The sequence below is a fragment of the Gallus gallus genome, chromosome 1 (genome assembly GCF_016699485.2).
Source record: "Gallus gallus isolate bGalGal1 chromosome 1, bGalGal1.mat.broiler.GRCg7b, whole genome shotgun sequence".
NCBI classification, from domain to species: Eukaryota; Metazoa; Chordata; class Aves; order Galliformes; family Phasianidae; genus Gallus; species Gallus gallus.
This window is the reverse complement of record NC_052532.1, coordinates 29,705,879-29,727,028: the sequence shown is the minus strand read 5'-3', so window position 1 is coordinate 29,727,028 and position 21,150 is coordinate 29,705,879. Positions and strand designations below refer to the sequence as shown.

Here is a 21,150-nt window from a genome sequence, read left to right as displayed (position 1 = left end):
TGAAACAAATTACAGCAAACTCAAGTTATGGCAAATAATTTTATGCCTTTTCCTACAATAGCTAAACACAGTCCTGCGAACAGTGAAAAATATGCAGCTGTGCTCTGCATTCTGATCAAGGAATTTGAAAATGGATTTCAAGATTTCTGAAACTTATTTTTTTACTATTCGGGACTTAATTTTCAGCCAACATAAATACACTACCTATGAATTTTCTAATGGAAGGTATAGAGTTGTAATCAGATGTACAACTCGAAGAAAAATTTGACCACACCTCTTTACCAGACTTTCCTAAGACGTATCTTACCAAAAAGTATCCCTCACTTCACAATCATACCTTATTCATATCACCAATTTCGGCAGCATGTACATTTGTGAACAACCATTTTCAAGGAAGAACAACTGGAAGAGTAAAATTAGAACAATAATCTCTGATGAGCACCTTGAGAGCTCACTAAGAATTGCAACTACTGCCATCGTACCAGAAAGTGATGCATTAGTTTCACAAAAACAAAGTCCAACATCACACCAGTTTTATGTTTTTGTTGTCTTCCTCATAACTAGATATATCTAATACATAATCATTTTAATTATAGAAAACCTTAAACATTCATTATTACATTATATACTTTATATACAGCCCAAGACAATTCTTCTTCACTAAGTGTGGACCAAGCATGACAAATGGTTGGACAACCATGATGTAAAGGTTTAACAGGAAGTTCAGAACTGAAAAAAATCCTGCTCTTGTGGTACAGATCACAGTATGAAGGTGTAGTATAGTGGTATAACACTACAGAAACAAAGTACAGACATACATCAGGATGAATCCTTGGAGGAAGGCGTTCTCTTGGAAGTCTTTCATAGTCATATCGTCCTTCAGACCACATTTCATCTCTCCGATATGCCACTGATGAAAATAAACAACCAATGAGTCAAAACCAGACTTGTTATGGATATAGATGAGAGGATACTAAGCATGGAAATAAAGGTTCTTTGGCTTCTCCCAAGGCAATATATTACGCATAAGCTCTGTCCACTACTTTTTTTAAAATGAGGTCCTTATAGAAGTAAGTCTGTCAAGTTATATGAGCTAATTAATGAGTAAGTAATTTAAGGCAAAAGACCCTAGAAATCAAAACTCTGATAACAATGTTGTTCAAAACTTCTTCAGTACCAACAACCAACGTAAACTTCCTCTAAGTGTTGACAGATATAGTTTAAAATAGACAGAATTTGTAGTCATGAAAAAAGCATTTGCATTCTCCATCACGAAATATAAGCTGGAGCAGTGATAGTTTAAACACTGTCTGAAAGTGGTTTTAAATAAAGCTGAGATCTGTGGCAAATTCATACTTCAGTTTATACAGAGTTCTGTTATGCACTAGTAAAAAAATAACTGACATGAACTGGAAATTAGTGCAGTATAATCAGGATAAATCCAGGATTTACAGATACCATAAACAGTCCTAGTGACATTTGTACATACTCTACTATCAGTTGTAGAAATAAACTCATACACATGCCTCACATGAAGATTTTTTGTTTTAAATTGGAAGTCAGCAGATCATGGAGATTCCTCTTTCAAAAAAATAGTGACTTCCAAAGTCAAAATTAGTAAATTAAAAGGTGAAAATAAACCAACATCATAAATGAGTCTAGTCATGCTGTACTAGACAACACAAATTCAAGGAGCTGAAATCTTTCTCATGATTATATAGGCAAAAAAGTGTAAAACACACACGGCTGAAAATCATTATGAAATTGCTAGAATCACATTTCTCAAAGTTTCCTTTCACAATGGGTTCTAGCTATTAAGAACAATCCACAGGAAGAAGAAATAGCAGGACATATTCAGGAGAGATTAACATTAGCTATTTTTCTTTTCTGAAAGTAGATAACTGGAGATAGATTTATGAGGCTATACAAAAATGACAGTTATCCAAGTTGTCAAGAATCAACAAGATAAGGGGTTTATCAACTGTAATCAGAGGTAGCACCGCGTCAGCTATATAGTTTTATGAAAAACAACAACCACTCGCATACTCACTTTTCTGTTAGAGACTTTGCCTCTGAAGACCCATTTAATTATCTGGGAAAAAAGGCAACTGAAATTAGTGAAAAATTCATATAAATTCATAAATTCATTTTCTGTAAGTAAACCAGACATTTAAAATCTAAATCCCTTTGCTGCCCATCCCTCTTAATCTGTCCAGATTAGTACAGGGTAATTCACTACACTCAGTTCAGAAAGAATACGAATGTCAGCTGAATTCAGAATACCAAAAACCTTTATACGTAAAAAATATTATAGGTATAATATTTTCTGAAACAAAAAAATAATACAAATGATACCCAGAACTTTGTTTTCCTATTATGATCTTTTTCCAGGTAGCAGTCACCCACATGTCCATTACAGATTATGAGACAGCACAGCCCAGAACAAACACTTCCATCTCTATCACTATTTTAGAAAAATACTGAAACTTGCAAGAGTTATTAGTATTTGGACCCCCCAAAAATGGAAAAAAGGTAGAACATACTACGATAAACACCAGCAGACTAAAGGGAAAAAAAACTGACACAGTTTTATCAGACAAGAAGTAAGAATGGAGAGGCAAAGGGAGATGGAAAAGAAAATTTCATAAGTGAGAAGATTTCGCAATTAGAAAGAAAATGGTGACGATTAATCAGACAATTATCAAGTACGTTGTCCAAAATACTGGCAAGAAAAAAAGGAAAAAAAAAACATTTATATAGAAGACTAAATGGACAGTTTTTGGCTGGAACCAATGAAAGTGAGGATGCTTCTCAACATACAAGAGAATATATACATATGTATATATAATAACACACACACACACAAAGGGAGAAAAGCACACTTCTCAGCATTTTGAACACATTTCATCTGTTTCTATAGTAAAAATTTCTTAAACAATGTGACCTAATCAGAACACAGCTTTAGTAATATTGACAAAGTGCCAAAACATTTCAAAGCAATTTGAGAGGATTCTATTAACAAGGTTTCAGGGTATCAAACCTCAAGCTTTCTGTGCTACATTACTTGTTCTCTCGGGACAATATTGTTTCAAAACAAAGATTAAAAATAAATACCTATTTTTGTTCCATACTTTAATTTCACCTGTCACTGACATTATCTTCTACTGGCATATACACCAAAGATCATAGAATCATAGAATCACCAAGGTTGGAAAAGACCCACAGGATCACCCAGTCCAACCATTCGCCCATCACCAATGGTTCTCGCTAAACCATGTCCCTCAACACAACATCCAAATGTTCCTTGAACACCTCCAGGGTCGGTGACTCCACCACCTCTCTGGGCAGCCCATTCCAGTGCCTGACCACCCTTTCAGAGAAGTAGTATTTCCTAACGTCCAGCCTGAACCTTCCCTGGTGCAGCTTGAAGCCATTCCCTCTAGTCCTATCACTAGTCTCACAAGAGAAGAGGCTGACCCCCAGCTCACCACAACCTCCCTTCAGGTAGTTATAGAGAGCAATAAGGTCTCCCCTGAGCCTCCTCTTCTCTAGACTGAACAATCCCAGCTCCTTCAGCCACTCCTCATAAGGTCTGTGCTCCAGACCCCTCACCAGCTTTGTTGCCCTCCTCTGGACACGTTCCAGGGCCTCGATGTCTTTCTTATAGCGAGGGGCCCAAAAGATAGTTGACACTTCACTATCATATGTAATGACCTGCAATACTAATTTAAACCACTTTTTCCTTATTCTTAATCAAAGGTGACTGCTTTTGCTAAAGCAAGTTCTTTATTTTCTCAAATGCTGCTACTTCAGCATACGCAGAAGCCATTGTATGGATGCAGCACAAGCTGCTCTGTGGCGGCCTGCTGCCAAGGTTGGCTTGGCTCCACTTATCACAGCACTGTATCTTGCTATGCACTGCTATAGCAGAGCTAATACTAAAAGGTTTTCTTCATCATGAAGATTACACAGGTCACTGAAATGTCAGATTTCTATACAAGTGAGTTTTCTTCATCAATCAACTGTTAATTTTTCTTTTCTTCCTAAGGAACATTAACAAGCTAAAAACAAGCTGAGAACACTCCATTACTCTGCAATATTTTGCACCTCACTCTTGTCTGTTTACACATTCTGGAGACACTAATATTAATCGCTGCTAGAAATATCAACCTCACCAGGGTCTGTAATATTCCAATGTATGCTATCAACCTTCTAAAGAACCTATGTTGCTGCTCCAAAAACATGCAGCTTTCTAGCCCAAACGGCTACATCCTGCCATATGTGAACAGAGCATAAAACCAAGACCGTGCTCTAAATTCAGAGGCAAGGCAGCTGTACTGTTCTTGCTGCTACTGGAGCATAGCTGGCTTTGTACTGTTACTGTGACAAACCCTGACAATTGACAAACATGGGCTAATTTTGTCCCTCCTATGTTTTGGAAAGTTCTCAAAAAAAAAAAATTACAAAAAAAATAAATACATGATCCTGTATATGAAAGACATAGGAAAGATGTTGAGGACTCCGGTCTTCTCATGGCCAACAGCCAGCTGTTGTTACACACTGAAAACTCAGCTTTCTCTTGCAGCAATGAGAATCAGAGAATGGTTTGGGTTGGAACGAACCCTTAAAATCATCTAGTTCCAACCCCCTGCTATAGGCAGGGACACTTCCCTCTAGACCAGGTTGCTCAAAGCCCCATCCAGCCTGGCCTTGAGCGCTTCCAGGGAGGGGACATGCACAGCCTCACAAGGCAACCTGCCCCAGTGTCTCACCACCCTCACAGTAAAGAATTTCTTCCTAATATCTCATCTAAATCTACCCTCTTCCAGTTTAAAGTCATTTCCCCTTCTCCTGATGCTACGTGCCCTTATAAAAAGTCCCTTCCCGGCTTTCCTGTAGCTCCCCTTCAGGTACTGGAAGGCCACTATAAGGTCCCCTCAGAGCCTTCTCTTCTCCACTCTGAAGAGCCCCAACTCCCTCAGCCTGTCCTCATAGGGGAGGCACTCCAACTCTCTGATCATCTTCATGGCCCTCCTATGGATCTGCTCCAACAACTCCGTGAATACAGCTTTGATAATTCTTCAAATATACCCTGGCATTCCTAGCTAGACAGGAAGCAAAATGGATAAACTGGAGTTTGGGGCAGACTGAGAACACTGAGCAGACACAGTTCTCCATAACAAAAAGCATCAGAACTGTGAGAGGAAGGTATCGATTAAAAAAACCAAAACAGAACAGGAATGCAGAGAGAATCCATCTCTTCCCAAGGAATGGAGAGAATGCTTTGGGAGCTAATATTAACACTGATCTTTATATCTTTCTGTGAACACCCACAGTTACCAATAACCCATCCTTCATCATTATCAATGCCATGAAAAGAATATCCTGCCAGGCTGCGATGGGACTGCTCCGCTATTGGCATTAATACAACATCTGCACGAAGCACCACCTCTGCAGCGCCTTTCCATCTTGCAGCATGAACAGCTGGATGACAACATATGCCAGATCACCACGTCACTGTCATAACAGGTCAAAATTGTAATGCTTTCAGCATTTATGCTTGAAGGTACCAAGAAATGCTGAGTATTTCAGCAAGAGGAATTAATACCTCCAACTCTACTTAGCACTTCCAGATCTCTTTGTAACCTTGCAGATTCTTTGTTCACCTTTAGTCCTGAATACCTACATTGAAGAACTAATCACAACACTTTGCATCACAACTCTAACCTAGAGCAAAGAGCCTACTCAGAGGCTGTCAAAGAGCAGACTTCAAGAGCTGAAACACATAGGCTGCTACTAAAGTAATGCCTCCTGTTTATTTCCATGGAAACTACAACAGTTACAGAGAGCACAATAATGCTATTTGATAGAGGAAATTCTTGGCTACAAAACACTATTTTTCAATGTAGTCACCATGACTAGCTGTGCATTTTTGCCAGCAACTAACAAGAGCCTGCATGCTGCATTCATAAGAACTGGCACCAGTGGAGGTGACCCACTGTTGCTGTCACCACTGCTGAAATGCACCACCTCACTGTGCTCACGTCCACTGGTTGGTCTCCAGAGATGTTCAGTACGCACTGATGAATGGCAATGGGCGCAGTTCTTTTTCTGCATGGAGAAAATTCAGTGACACACCTCTGCTTCACCCACACTTCCATGTCAGACGCCATTGTGTCAGATTGCCCCTCTGCCGCCATCTGTTCCATGGCAACAACATGGAATGGAATACTGGTGGGAAGGTTCAACCTCTCCTGCCATACCACCAACATCCGCCTCTGGATGTCGCGGGTCAATGTAATAAAAAAGGAGACATTACTTTCGGAGCAGCCCTCACGCAAAGGCCCTGTTTTGGGACACCCCAGTGGGGTGTCCCAAAACAGGGCCTTTGCGTGAGGGCTGAGCACAAAAACGTATGTTAGGACTTCCAAGGAAGTCGGACAGGTGACGAGGGTCCCAGGCAGCCCTCCAGAAGCAGCCAGGTACTGCCCCTGCACCACAAGGAGCCGCACTGAAGGCACCTGCAATGGGTTCGCACCGCCTCTGAGAGCTAACTCATACAACTACGCAGAACTAAAACTCTTCCCGTCAGAATGAAAACATTAAACTGAAAACGAAAATACCCTGTCACACGCGGGCTTAACGAATGAAAATAAAGTTTCAGAAGTGAGGTTTGTACCTCCTGCTTCCCAGGCTCACGCAGGCTGCTGACACCGCACGTGCCAAGCAACAGCGGCAGCCACCTCCACCTTCTCCCTCCCCTTCCCCTCCCCGCCTCTCTGTCCCCGCGCTCCCCACGCCCAGGGCCGGAGGTACCCAGGACCCCGGCCTCGGCGCTGCTCCGCGCAGCCTCCGCTCCCCAACGCGGCGTGCTGGAGGTGCCGCCTGCCCACGCTGCGCCACAGCCCCCCCCGACCGCGGGAACGCCGCGTGTAGGGCCCGGCTCCACCGCCGCCCTCCAAGCCCCGCAGCCCAATCGCACTCACCGCCGCGGCGTCCCGCTCCGCAACCCTGCTCCCGCCGCTTCCGGCGCCGTTCGGGCGTTAACGGAAGCGCCCGGCTCGCTCGCAACGCTCGGAGCGAGTCGTCGCGCGTCAGCGGAAGAGCGAGTTGGGCCGGGCCGCGCTGGGCCGGGCCGCGCGGGCCGTTGTGTCGCAGCATGGGCGCCAGCGCGTGCTGAGCGCCGCTGTGCAGGGTAGGGCCGCCGCGGGGACGGGGGGAGGCGGCTGCGCGTGGGCCGCGGCACGGCGCAGGGGGCCGTGCTGAGCTCACTGAGCGCGTCGTGTGGGGCGGCAGTGGCGGCGCGCTGCGCAGGGCTCGGTGGGCGGCAGGGGCAGCCGTGCCGCGCTGCGGGAGCCGTGGGGGCACCGTGTGTGTGAAAGTTTCTTGACGGATTGCTGCTCGACCTCTGTGTCGATTTGGCCATCGTTATCCTGGGCTGCACCAAAGTGGGGTGGCCAGCAGGGCGAGGGAGCTGCTTGTTCACCTCTGCTCTGCCCGCGTGAAGCCCCAGCTGGAGTACCATCCAGGCCTGGGCCCCCAGCCCGGAGGATATGGGTCCAGAGGAAGGCCGTGGAGGCGATCAGAGGGCTTGGAGCACTTCTCCTGTGAAAGGAGAGTTGAGGAAGCTGGGCTTGTTCAACCGGAAAAGGGAAGGCTCCGGGGAGACCTTATTGCGGCCCTCCAGTACTTAAAGGGAGCATGTTAGCAGAAGGGAAATCAGCTTTTTACACGGCCAGACAGCGATAGGACAAGGGGGATCAGCTTTAAACTAAATGAGGGGAGATTTAGATTAGGTGTTAGGGGAAATTTGTCCCTGAGAAGAGGTGAGGCACTGGTATGGGCTGCCCAGGGAGGCTGTGGGTGTCCCATCTCTGGAGGCTGTGGGCAGACTGAGCTGCTGGGTGGTAACTGCCCACGGCACAGGGGTTGGAATGAGGCAGTCTTAAAGGTCCCTTCCAACCCAAGCCATTCTGGGGTTCTGGGATTTGGGTGTAAGTTTGAGGCAACTTACTGCTGTAACTGATGGCTTGTTGATTTGGCTCTAAGTTCTGATAATGCGATTAAATTAGAAATAAAATATGGCATTTTAAGCATTAAGGTAGAAGTTAGGCCTGAGCGAGCGTGTCTGGACTGAGTGGTTTATCCACAAATCATTTATATGTCTTTAATTCATTAAGTCACAGTTCTGACCTTACTGCGGTGTATTTAAGACAAGTAAAAAATGTATGCGTAAGTTGCAATTTTGTTTGTAAGGTATGAAAATATTGGTAAATTCAGACCTCATTTGATGCTTCAGATCCATCTGAACTGTTTTGGTGACGTCCTTTTTCTATTCTGACCTGCGGCAGCTTAGGAAAACCAATTACTGAAATGAATCATTGTCTTTTCTTCTGATGTTCTCAACGTGAGTGATAGGCATGGCACTGACTATCTTGGATTCAAGCGAAGCGTACTCTGTAATCAGTGTATTTTGCAGGGGACCGCATCGTTACTGACAGATGGTTCTCATCAAAGAATGGCTTCTTTGTGTTGTTGGAAAAGACCAAAAAGGTTGAATTCGAGAAGTCATGCTGGTGGCAGACATCTCCATCTCAGAACTTAGTATGTGAAAATAATAAATGAAGAAAGCATTAATATTGCAGAGAGGCTGTTATATTAATGGGACTTCTGCTCAACCCCATGGAGATAATGTACTGGCTTCCAGCAGATGCTTTAAAGTTGAGTATCCAAGTAGTACCTTGAAGACTGGGGAAGCCACGTAAAAGCATTCATTAAAAAACAAAAATGTTTCCATTTGCTGAGGAGCTGTAGCGGGGTATAGGAGCCAGATTATGTGTGACTCTCAGGTGGCTCCTGTGGCAACTAGATAGCTCAGATGCTTGTTTTGATTTTCATATTTAATTTTTTTTGTGTGTGTGTGTTAGCCTGTGAAGTGAAATCCTATAGAGTAGACAGACTGGTGATGAAGGAGAAAGAATGTAATAAGAATGTTGAACTTGTATTGGACTGTTTATGGTGTTAGAGAGTTCCTGAAGTAAAAGGGCTCTGAGCCTTGTGATGGAAGAGTTTATAATCTGGAGAGTTTAGAGTTTATTTACATCATAGATGTAAACATGAAGCTGCTATATCATGATTGGTGTCTATTAGTAGAAAAACAAAACAAAAACCTATTTTTCATATCCCAACAGTGGCTTTGAGGTAATTTTTGTTTGTTTGTTTTAAAAAGGTAGATCTTTTTGTTAAGGTTTATAGGGGTGGGAAGAACTGTGGTAGTAGTTGGATCTAAAATTGCCTTTATGCCATTGTATTCACAATAGATAACGAGATCTGTGTTTTTAACATACTTAAGCTTTTGGAAAGATTGATTTTTGTAAACTCATTGTAAACCAGCCCAGTGGCCCTTAGTATTTAGAGCAGGATGCTGTCCTGCAGATCCTGAAGTCGTAGATTTGAAACTTTGCCAATCGGAAGATGGGACAGGCACTGTAGTCTTACAGTTGCTTCTTGTTTTATTAAAACTGTTGTGTGTTGAAGGTAAGGTGACTGAAATACCAGCGCCGTAGCCCTCAACAATACCATTACGTAGGCAGTCAGAACTACAACAGTGATTCACGTTAATTTTTCCAGGGAACTGGAAACAAAGCTAAGCCTTGGCTGGCCAGCAGGCTGCAGCTTTTTCAGTTTGCACCTGAAAAAAGTAGTGTACAGCTAAAAACTGCGATTTTCTAGCTTGCGTTGATAGTAATTTTGTATTGGCTGAGCAATTAGGCTTGTAGTAATCTTCATATGACATATTGCTTTCTTTTTGGAGGCTTGCACAGCAGTGCTGTGAGATATGCGAGCTGGCTGGTGCCCAGTCACGCTAGTCTCACTGGCATCTGTTCTTTAATACACATCCTGCTTGATCTCCAGCTATAAGGTGCTCCAGCTTCTGTCATTTTAGGCAGGGTAAATTGCTATCTACAGCCACCTGAGGTTCACCTGAGCTGTTACAAAACATTGCACTAGTGATACACCATAATGCAGCACTGAGGGAGTGCTTACCATGTCCTTTGCATTGAGCTGCCTGTCTGGAAGACTGCACTTTGAGCTATCTATTTGCATGGCACGGTGCCGGGTCTGGTTAGGCTTGTCAAGGATACTAATGCCAAGCAGCAAGGAATTTGGGATAATGAATCAAGGCTGTATAACACCAGATGCAATGCGTGGCCTTTCTTACAAATTTATTCTGTTTTCGTTTGCTTAACCTTTATGTTGCCATTTCCATTGGTGCCAAAAAAACAGCCTCTGAATGTGGAAAAACTCAAAATTCAATCACTTAGAAACCAGCGCTTAAATGAGTTGTGATACATTAAGCTTGTCAGAAAAGAGAAACAAAACAGTTAGATAACAGGTTTCTGCTAGGAGTGTTGTATCTTCAATTACTAAATGTTGAAATGCTAGAAAATAACCAAAGATGGATTAGAGTCTGACATTAGTTACTTTGTTGGCAACTGACACTTTCATTTAATCAAACTCCCTACCCAGAAAGTCCTTTAACATGCTGTAAGTGTTCCATGATGGATATTGATTTATTTGGTTTCTTTCATCCTTTCATCAGCTTTCGTCTGCATTTTAAAATGAATTGGTCTTACAGAAATGGCTTGATCTCAGTACGGCAGGCAGCTAGGAATCAGGGCTACCAAGAAGAGGGAGTAAGGCTGCAGGAAATGGGATAAGTAGGTATTAATTGGGCTGTGTAGGGAATTTTTTTTGCTATGTTCTTTGGTGTCCTTTATTTGATCTTGCATTTTACTTGTTTGGACCAAATCCTCTCTACTGATTGGATCAGAAGCAAAAAGAGCTTTCCACAGACTTTGGTACCACTTAAAATTTTGGGGAAAGTCTAAACATGAGGAAAAACAGTCTGCTCTTTTTAAAGTTAATTCAGTCATTCATTGCTTTGTGTAAGTTAACATGTATGTAGTTACGAGACAGGATGAGGTAAGAGAGTCATAGAATGGTTTGGGTTGGAAGAGACCATCTGGTTCCAACCCCGTGCCCTGGGTAGAGTTGCTACCCAGTAACTGTATCAGATTGCCTAGGGCCCCTTCCAGCCTGGCCTTGAACACCTCCAGGGATGGGGCATCTCCAGCTTCTCTGGGCAGGTGTGCCAGTGCCTCACTGCCCTCCGAGTAAAGAATTTCTTCCTTGTCCTATCACTGTCTGCCTATGTAACAAGTTGGTCTCCCTGCTGTTTATAAGCTCCTCTGAAAGAGGAGTGAAAGGCCTCAGTGGAATCTCTCTGGAGCCTTCTCTTCTCCAGGCAGAACAAGCCCAGCTCCCTCAGCCTTTCTACGTAGGAGAGCTGCTCTGATCATCTTCCTGACCCTCTTCTGGACTCGCTGCAATAGCTCTGCATCCTTGTGCTGGGAGCCCCGGCCTGGGCACAGCACTCCAGATGGGGCCTCACAAGGGCAGAGCAGAGGAGGACAATCATGTCCTCGCCTCGCTGGCCACGCAGCATGTAGAAAATCTTTTAAAATTCCTAGGTGTAGTCTTGGGTACTCAGCATCTACAACTTAAAAAGAGGTTAGGATAGAAAATGTCTGTGGAATTTCCATGGTTCCTGCTGGTATAAAACTGCTTAATCAGGAGGAGGAGTGTCTCTGAGAAAGATGCTGCCCGTAACCTGCTCTGGAAATCTGCAATTACAGAACAGTGTAGAAGCCCAAGTAATGAATTCAAGAGGAAATATGTGCTGTCTTGACAGCTGAGATATACTTTTTAAAGCCAATGCAGTTTCTTTTCTTTCTTCCCAGTGGTTAGGACTCTGCTTTAGGGAAGCTTTTCCTTTTTTCCTTAACCAAATGTGGTTTAGTGTATGTTGAATCCAGCTGAGCTGGAACTAGCGAAAGGAGTCAGATCATGGTGGTAATTGAATGAAGGTTATTAATTTCACATATTGGCCAGAATGTTTAATAAATGCAGGTAGAGCCTTAGTACACTAACTTGCCAGTTACTGGTTGACTGGGACAGGAAAAAAATATACTTTAGAGCAGGGAAGGGGGATGAACATAAGAGCAAACATGGATTTCATGCAAAAATGATGAAAGGGAAATGAAAGCTGTGCTTTCTTGCATTTTTATCACGGCCAGCTGTGTTTGAAAAACAATTTGGAAAAAAAGTGAAAAGCTTTACAACTATTTTGTTGAGCTTTTTTAATTGCTTGCATTTTGAATACAATTTAATTCATTTCTCTTTCTTCTTTCATCAGGAAAATGAGTGGAGGGTTGGCACCAAGCAAAAGCACAGTGTATGTGTCCAATTTACCCTTTGCTTTGACAAACAACGATCTATATAGGGTAAGTTTTTAAGAGCCATATTGCTTAGACTAAACTTAATGACAACAATTTTGAGTATAAATACAATATTGATATGGATCTCTTCAAAAAGTTTATCTCAATAAATTTATTAATAGTTAAATGTAATTGTCCGTTGTTAAATCTTTTTATTTTGTTCTGTATTTCAGATTTTTTCCAAGTATGGAAAAGTTGTCAAGTAAGTGATCTGATTATAGCCTGTTACTTTTGAAGTTCTCATCTTCAGATATTGGATGTCTTTGCTTGACTTGAACGTATTGCGCTCTTTATAATTTAAGCATTAAATGTATAACTGTATTGAAGTCCTGTTCATTTTTAATGAAGTGTAAATTTAATAACTGGGAGTTCTTGCACATATACTGTGAGAATATCTGCACTGGGGACAAGTACTGTTGGTAATCACTTCTCAAGAGCAAGTAAAATGTTGATATATAGCAGTAATCTTTTCTCTAAAGTAGCTGAACCAATATTCTTCTGGTAAGTGCTTCCAGGCTGATAACTGTAGGAGTGGAAGCTTCTACATGTGTGAGCTAGATGTCACAATTATTACAACCAGTTCCCACAACTGCAATGTACAATTCCTCTGTGGTTCTAGGTTGATTTGTTATTGTCAGTGTTTAAGATGAGACATAAGGCTGCATGATAACAGCTCTTTATATGTACGATATTCATGAATAAGACTTGGGAATACCTGTCTCCATGTTGATATAGTAGAAATAAATGCCATGATAAGAAACTTGCTGGGTTTGTATGCTCTGTTTTTAACTGATGGGAGTAACAAAACTAGACTTGAGTTTTCAACTCTGTATGAGCAAATATCTGCTCTAACAGTCATTGGCTGCTGTAATCATTTCTGATATATAGAGCTATTCAGAGTTTGTGAAGTCTCAGCACTGTGTTTCAGTGGACCTAATAGCAGGAAATGCCAATCAGGCTATGACTTCAGAAAAACATACAGGAGAGGAAAGCCCTTATATAGGGTTCTGACAGACGTGCAGTGACCAGTGCAGCTGGGCAGCTTCAGTCTTTCTTTACAGGTTCGGGGTACTTGACCTGTTTTAGTTGATTGCTGAACAACTGACTTAGAAAAAACCTGTTGTAGTAACATTGGTGTTTAATAACTATTGATGAACCTATTCTTCATAAATTTGTCACTTCTGACCTCCCTGCTATCCTTTGGTAAGGAGTTCCACAATCTAAAAGTATGTATGTGTTGTGTGTGTGGGGAGTACGGGTCTTCTGCTTTGGCTTTTGAACTTGTTTGGATACTTAACTGCATGAAGTAATGACTGTATGATATGTTGCTTATTTTAAAGGTGCTATAGCAGCCTGCTTTCTCTTTCCTGTTAATAGTTTCTAGTGGTTTTGCCTAACATATACCACGGAAGTGGTGTTTTCAGATGCCTGTACTGAAGAAATCCTGTCCTGCATTATTTGAGAAACTGAGTAACTTAGAGCTCACAGCTCTATCTGCATGGTTTCTGTTTTCCTCGCCTGTGTATTACTTCACAAAAAAAAAAAAAATCACTTCCTAATACCTAATTTTTCCTGACGTTTTGCCTATTTACTGTCAGAAATGTAATTAACTGCAGACTCCCAGAATAGCATGTGTAAAATGGTATTGTGGAACAACTTTGTGTTTAGCAAAAATTGCTGCGTAAGCCTTTGACCCTTTGCAAGCTGACGTGACTCTCAACAGTGTAGACAGAACGGGATTTTACTGCCTTTTCAGCTTCACTATGAAAAGTGATCCTTGTTAGTGTTAGTTTCCTATTTGTAACTGTTTATTAATTCCCAAGAAAAATCTTTTCAAAAGTTAGCTTGTTTTCTGGAGAGTCTTCGTTCAGGGACGTTAAACACTTCATTTCACAGAAAGTTTTATAGTTTCAACTGAATCGGTTCTGACTTAACTGAAGAAGTTTTAATTGGCTTTTTTTGAGGTGTGACTTGACTCAGCAAAATCATACTGATTTCTCTTTCTTACTACATTTTATGTCTCAGTATATGCTGATTATGAGTTTAGCTCAGTTTTTTCAGTGGGAAGTCAGACTTCCTAGGGTTCCAAGAAGCTGCTGACTTATTAAAGGTTTGTCACGCATATCTGTTTCTGTTGTATCATTAATTGGTGCGTTAACATCCCAATCAGAAGTCTGACAGTGATTTTAGGGTTCCACAGGAACTCTTCGGAGAATAACTTGTCAAAAGTACTAATAGAATTGGTCTAAACTCAGTTTTATTGACTCACTGTTGGGTGCATCCTTGTCAAAGAGGCTCTGATACAAAACCTGTTCTATGCTCTATCTGTCTATACTTGCATGTGGGGGAAAACTGAGCATTTTTACTGAGCTTTTGTCTTACACACCCTACTACGTAGATCATCTGTTATACTGTTTTTTCTAGTACGCTTTCTGGTTTTGAACTGTTGAGAGTTTGTTGGTTGGTTGGTTTGGTTGGGTTTAGATTATTTATTGGTCTTACTACTACTTATGATTTTATATTACCTTATGGCTGAACCTTGTTCTGCCTGCTAAACTCCTGCCTGTCTATGCCTGAGACACAGGCAGGAGTTTATTTTTCTAGCTTTGAGCATACATTTTTACATGCAGGCAAACTGCCATCCTGTTTCCCATTGATGTTTTCTAGGACTAAATGCAATTGACATAAGAGCAAAAGAATCAAGGTTGGGTGGTTTTCATTCTTCTTCTTTGTGCTTACTGGGTAAAAGTCTTAAATTTCCTACCGTCTTTGTTGTTTCCAATGTCAGACTGAAGATTTGGCTTTGTGTAATGTAAATTAACACGCGTATCCATAACCTGCCTGGATTCCATTTGGAGATACTTGTAGAAAAATACTGCGCAATACCTATCGTTTTTCATTGTGTACATGTTTGGCTGGTTAGTCCTGCAAAAATGTATACTCTGTTTGGATGCAGTTTAATACACTGCCTTTTCAGCAATTACAGCAATGGTCAAGGTTACTCCTGAATTTTTCTTTCACCTCCAGTATGTATAACTCCCTCCAGTTACGTTGTCTGCAAATCTAAAGTGTATGTTCTTCATTCTGAAGCCGTTCAAGAGAATAAAGCATGGTACTGGACTAGAATGATGTGGAGAGACTCCTCAGTCTCTCCACAGATACTTTCAAATCGTCTCCAGTGTATCTGCAAGCATAAAGTGTGGTTAGCTGTCCCTTTGAATTTATTTTTTAATGGATCTTTCTATTGTTAAGTATACTCTTTTTCCTTTTTGCTGCCTGGCAAATCTAAGATCCTGTTGAGATCTTTCTCAAAAAATTGTCTCTAAGACAATCTTAGCATGTCAGTAATGTGGTTGTATGTTTTCAGAGTTACTATTATGAAAGACAAAGACACCAGGAAGAGCAAAGGAGTTGCATTTATTTTGTTTTTGGATAAAGAATCTGCACAAAACTGTTCCCGGGCACTCAATAACAAACAGGTAAGTTATGGAAAGTTGTTGTGGTGGAAGGGTAGGGTTTGCACTTCCAAAAATTTACTTTTTTCTTGTATTTGCTGTAGCTGTTTGGAAGAGTAATAAAAGCGAGTATTGCCATTGATAATGGAAGAGCAGCAGAATTCATTCGCAGGCGGAACTACTTTGATAAGTCAAAATGTTATGAATGTGGGGTGAGTGAAGCCAAAAATAAAGCAACATATTCATATTTTGACTTTCAGTTTATTTCTTCAGTTTCACCATTGATAATACTATTCTGTTAAACAGTGTTTGCCGTTGGTGTTATCAACTTGCATAACAGCTTTACCATTGTCCAGAATGACAAAACCTTTTGGGGGATTTTTGAGGGGTGGGGGAAAAATGTGCTTGGAACAACTGCTTAACGTGCTGATGAGCAAGACAAAACATTATTGTAATGTTATATGAGAAGGAACAGCTCCTAATCTTTGCTTCAAAATATTCCTATTTGTAACATTTTTGAGACCAAAAATGCTGACTCAGTCATATTTCTTAAACTGTTAACACTGAAGTTTGTATCTCTTCATGAGCATAAACCATGCTGTCCTGTATTCTGATGTTGCAGCAGCAGCGAAAGTTAATCTGGCTCACACACAGTTGTTCTGAATTTGCAATTAAACATGCATATCACCACCAATCTCTTTGTTTCCATGGCAAGCTTATAAAGAGTTTGTCTTCTGTGTGCTAATTCAGCATTCCATTTATCTTATTAATTGCTTCAATTTTTTCCCCTGTGAACTGTCTTCCATTAACTTCCCTCATTATATGTTTCAACATGTGGTGGTTGGTAATGATTTTTGTTAATTAATATTTCTTTTCCTACAAGGAAGCAGGACACTTAAGTTATGCTTGTCCTAAAAATATGCTGGGAGAGCGGGAGCCACCAAAGAAAAAAGAAAAGAAGAAGAGGAAGAAAGTTGTTGAACCAGAAGAAATGTATGTACATTTATTTACACGTTACTACTTTGTTTAAGCAGCTTTTTCATATGGAACACTTAAAGATCTCTGTATTTTTCTCTCTCTGCACAATGAAGTGAGGAAGAAGAAGAAAGTGAAGAGGAAGGAGAAGATCCTGCTCTAGACAGCCTCAGCCAGGCCATAGCTGTACAGGTACAAAATCAAAGTGTTAGATATTTATTTGTAAATGGAACACTGCCTCCTCCTTTTAGCTTCTCAAAAGCAATCTTGTAGACCCTGTGATGCGCTTTGCCTGACAGTAGCTGGCAACTGTAGTTGGTATTGCAGGTGTGCTCAGTCTTGTTTTTTGTTTGTTCTTTTTAATAATTACTGTTCTTATTTTTGAGTTCCCCAACACATCTTCTGTGGTGGTCCATTAGGTTCTTGATCCACAGCTACCTCTTTATTCTGGTAACTGAGAACCCCAGAAAGAGCGCTGTGTGTGTATGAATGGATACATCCTTTGCCCTCACTCACTAGAATATCCTGTTTCCGGAGTCCTTTGCCTAATATACAGCACCGCTGTATCTAACAGAGTTTTCCTCTCAAAACGTATACATAGCAGTTTTTGTTAGGTAGATAGTAATACAGCTGTCAGACTTTCTGTCTTTAATACTTCCTTATAGGCTCTTACTTCACTACACAGTGCAAGCCTGAACTTGTGTTCAGATGTCATGACTTTCCAGTCCCCAGCTGTCCTCTGTATACCCACACTGCCCCAAAAAGTCCTCAGACTTTTTTAAAGATAACTTTGTCCCAGATATGACTTCAGTGATGTGCAACAGATTTACAGGACGTCGTCAGAAAAAAATTGTGCAGATATGCAGAATTATACCCCCACTTGCATCCCAAAAAACCCTCCATGGTTAGAAATAAAACCAGTAAGCGTAAAGAAACCAGGCAGTATTTCCATTTCTCTCAGTCCAAAGAATTTCACCAGGGTAGTATGTTTTCTAATAACAATAGGAAACATCTGTTTTAACCTTTAGCTGAATTACTTTCGTATCCCTGAAGAATTGAATTCCCCGAATGAATGACTACAAAAGGCAACAGGTGGACTTGTTAGTGGAACAAAGCTGACTCAACATCAGCCTCAAATACAGTGTGCATCCTTGGCTTCAAGTTTCAGTTGCTCTGTAGCTCTGTAAGTTCACAGTGTTCGTATAGGTCCTCTCTTTGAAAACAGAGAGTACTCCATCTGCATTGGTGCAGAGTGCTCCTACTGTTTGAATGTGATAACTACTTTCAGAAGTGTTTTCTGAAACACATTCATAACAGAATTTATCTGGAAATTGAGGTAAATCCTCTAAATTCTTTAACTTGATAAATAATGCATTGCCTATTAATAATCAGAATTATTATTTGTAATGCATCTTAATTTTTTCTTAGTACTAGCTAATACTGCTTCTTCCATTGTAGCAAGCCAAAATTGAGGAAGAGCAACAAAGGTGGACACAGACTGCAGGGGAATCTTCAGTTTCAGATGACTCAAAACGTCCACGGATTAAGAAAAGTGCTTATTTCAGTGATGAAGAAGAACTGAGTGATTGAAGTAATAGTGTTTTATATGTGTATGTATAATATATATTGTGTACATTTTGTAAAGTGGTACAAAGTTTTCTGTTATACAGGTTTGTCTTGGTGTTGAAGACATGGAAAATCATGTTTCAGTTCTAACCCCTCCCCTTGAACGTCTTCTTTTTTGATCTCTCTCCATCTCTCTCCATGTCTCCTCCACAACCCCCCTCTCTTGCCTTAAAGGCAGCTTTTTACAAAACTGGTGTGTTTCTATACTTAAATCCAGATAAATACCTGTGAGAATACTTCTTGCAGGTAGTATCTTGACTGAACCCTGGGAGTAAAATCTTTCATTAAAGGAGTTTTCCTAAGAGGGCTTCCTCTTAGCATCGCTGTTAACACCTCAGATGCTTTATTAGTCTGTTTATTGCCTGTTTGGAAGCAGTGCTTTAGTAGTACTTCATTGTTACATGATTGTTGCACTAGCTTCTCTGCATGGGGTTGTATTTCAGCTTCAACCATTTGTACTAGTCTTTTAACACTTCATGCAGTAATATAATAAATTATTGTTATATAAGCTTGGTCTATGAAATCATTTCAGAGTATACCTCTGTTTTCCAGAAGGATATTGAGATGCTGTTCTCCTGTTTTATGTACCATTAGAGTCATTTGTTGAACATCTTTACAGCACTATGTAGTCATATGCAGTATAGGCTTTGTATGAGATGCAAGTTAAAAGGGATGTGGTGATTAGGTCGCTCTTAAAATCAAGTCTCCATGATTAGTATTTCTTTTTAAGAATAGTAGTTCTGTTGCTCTTTAGTTAAAAATGAGAATAGCTGTATATTTTAAAAGTGGGAGGGTTCAGATGTTTTAATATACTATATATTTGAAGTCTTCTGCTATGGTAAGAGCTTATACTGCACTTCTTTTCCTGACTGCAATTTGGATGCCTAACACGTTAATTATGGTAACGCATTGATTTATAAATGTATCTAGTGTGGTTAACAAGTACTGAGCATAGCTCCATTCTGTCTGTATTCTTAGGTATCTGAATCTGCTGTTAAAACCCAAAGGCCACAGAGATCCCTGTGTGCCTGAAGATCAGCTTTAATTTGTCCTTGGAACTGTCACGGTCTAAGCAAAGTGTGTTGGCACCTATTTTGCACTGAAAGCTGTTCAAATCTTCTAAATAGGGTATCCTGCCTAAATCTGTGTAGGGTTCTGGTCTTCTTCTCATGACTAAGGCTAAAGAGCCTCATGGAAGCATCAGGATCAGTACAAAGCCCTGCACCAATGATCACTCGCCAAACCACAGACGTGATGATGGTAATAACCTTTCTATGTCAGCCACTTTCTGAAGTCAGACTTTTCATTTTTAGGACTCGCAATATAAAACACATTTACACTTTTCACACTTGAAAGAAGAGACCATCTGGCCTCTGTTTCTATTTTCAGCTCTTCCTGTTACTCATCAGGGCTTGGTTTTCTTTCAAATATAGAAAATATAAATCTAAGTATACCATTACATATTTTTGGTTAATGCCAATTTACATTCAGATATGTAACTGACTGTTCTAGCATGTGCAAACAAACCAACCACAACTACGTACAGCCTTTAAGTAAATACACAGCAGCATTCAAATAGTCATTTTAGGGTCTTCTGCTAATAATTTCTAAGAAGTTCAGAAATGAAAATAAGGTAATGAGCTGGAAGATTTTTCTGCATGAAAAAGCCACCAAAAAACAGGGTTTGTCTACTCAAGTACTCTTCAGTGCTGTTTTCCAAAAAAAATTAGAATACCAAAGCACAGCAGAGGACCTGATTGACATGGTCTATGGCTTTGATTTGGGAATATAGGTTAGAATAGGAAAGGGCCTCCAAAGATCATTTAGTCCAACTGCAACGTTTGGCAGCTTGTAAGAATTAAGCAAAGAAGTGATCAGGCAGCCAATTTCAATGAATTCACTACACTGTGCAGTCTAGTAATGGAACTCATTGCTGTGGGACTTTATTCAGGGTTAGAGGGTCAAAAAGATTAGACTTGTATGTAGAAGGGGATAGTTACTCAAAAATGTTAGCTTAAATGTGATCTCCACTCAGAAATACCCTACATTACTGGCTACCTATGGCTGTAAAATGTATAGAGAGATTAACAGCCTAGGAGTGCTTCATTCTTACACACTTTTCTGTTTCCTTTTTCCTACTGGAGTCTTGTCAGAAAAAATACAACAAAACTGACCTTTGTTCTGACCCGATGCAGTGCATTTTCAGGATTTCCAGTAGCTGGAGCACATCGTTATATCTTTCTATTCTGCTTCTGCCTCACTACTTTCCCCATAGGATCTGCTTTTGTCAGCACTAAGCAGTAGCTCAGTCCAGGCTATTAGAACTGACCTGGTGTCACTCTTCCGTGCTCTTTTGTTCCAAGCATAAAGTCACTTAAGGGGCAGATGCCATTGCAAAAGAAACAGATAGAAATGATCCTGCTTCTGTGCAGAGATAGCATCTAGAATTCCTTACCTTAAATCATATTTAACCAGATTTTTAAATTCTGTTTGAACTTTTGTTGTTTAATGGTACTTACAGGTTTTGTCTTAGAGTCAGGGTAAGGAAGAGAGCACCCAGTCCTTAAAACGTGACTTAGAGGGACTTTGGAGAAGTGAGATTTTGCACTGTGGTCTCATGAATTATTTGGAGTTTCTGTTCTTTGTTGGCAAAAGGATGAAGCATCACTACGTGAGGAATTAGGGATACCAGCATTAGGTAATTACTGTTTATTGACACCGAGGGATTTGCTTCTGTTCATGCCCAAGGTCAC

General features: G+C 40.8%; 2 protein-coding genes across 14 annotated transcripts in view; one reads left to right on the top strand and one right to left on the bottom strand.

The window, feature by feature from the left end:
* The window catches only part of PPHLN1 (periphilin 1), a 69,937-nt gene extending 62,909 nt beyond the window's left edge, over window positions 1–7,028 (bottom strand). For 5 of the 7 annotated variants that reach the window (NM_001305257.2, NM_001030737.3, XM_015281233.4 and 2 more), the window contains exons 1-3: window positions 6,987–7,028; window positions 2,051–2,092; window positions 819–910 (exon numbers count right to left, since the gene is read on the bottom strand). In NM_001305257.2, coding sequence (NP_001292186.1) covers window positions 819–910; window position 2,051 — 93 coding nt within the window. In that variant the 5' untranslated portion in view covers window positions 2,052–2,092; window positions 6,987–7,028. The remainder of the gene's footprint in view (window positions 1–818; window positions 911–2,050; window positions 2,093–6,986) is intronic. The other 2 variants (XM_040695312.2, XM_040695384.2) reach the window with 1 other exon arrangement.
* A 48-nt stretch (window positions 7,029–7,076) lies between these two features.
* Window positions 7,077–18,905, top strand: ZCRB1 (zinc finger CCHC-type and RNA binding motif containing 1). 7 transcript variants are annotated; one of them, XM_046937901.1, is made up of 10 exons: window positions 7,077–7,195; window positions 8,480–8,720; window positions 12,260–12,347; window positions 12,515–12,543; window positions 13,550–13,567; window positions 15,709–15,820; window positions 15,901–16,008; window positions 16,680–16,789; window positions 16,888–16,963; window positions 18,230–18,905. In XM_046937901.1, exons 6-10 carry the CDS (start codon window positions 15,719–15,721, stop codon window positions 18,359–18,361), a joined length of 528 nt encoding a protein of 175 aa, XP_046793857.1. In that variant the 5' UTR covers window positions 7,077–7,195; window positions 8,480–8,720; window positions 12,260–12,347; window positions 12,515–12,543; window positions 13,550–13,567; window positions 15,709–15,718; the 3' UTR covers window positions 18,362–18,905. The 7 variants fall into 7 exon arrangements, with proteins under 7 accessions (XP_046793857.1, XP_046793855.1, XP_046793858.1 ...); XM_046937899.1 differs by lacking the exon at window positions 13,550–13,567 and adding an exon at window positions 13,403–13,544; XM_046937902.1 differs by lacking the exon at window positions 8,480–8,720.
* Window positions 18,906–21,150: the final 2,245 nt, after the last annotated feature.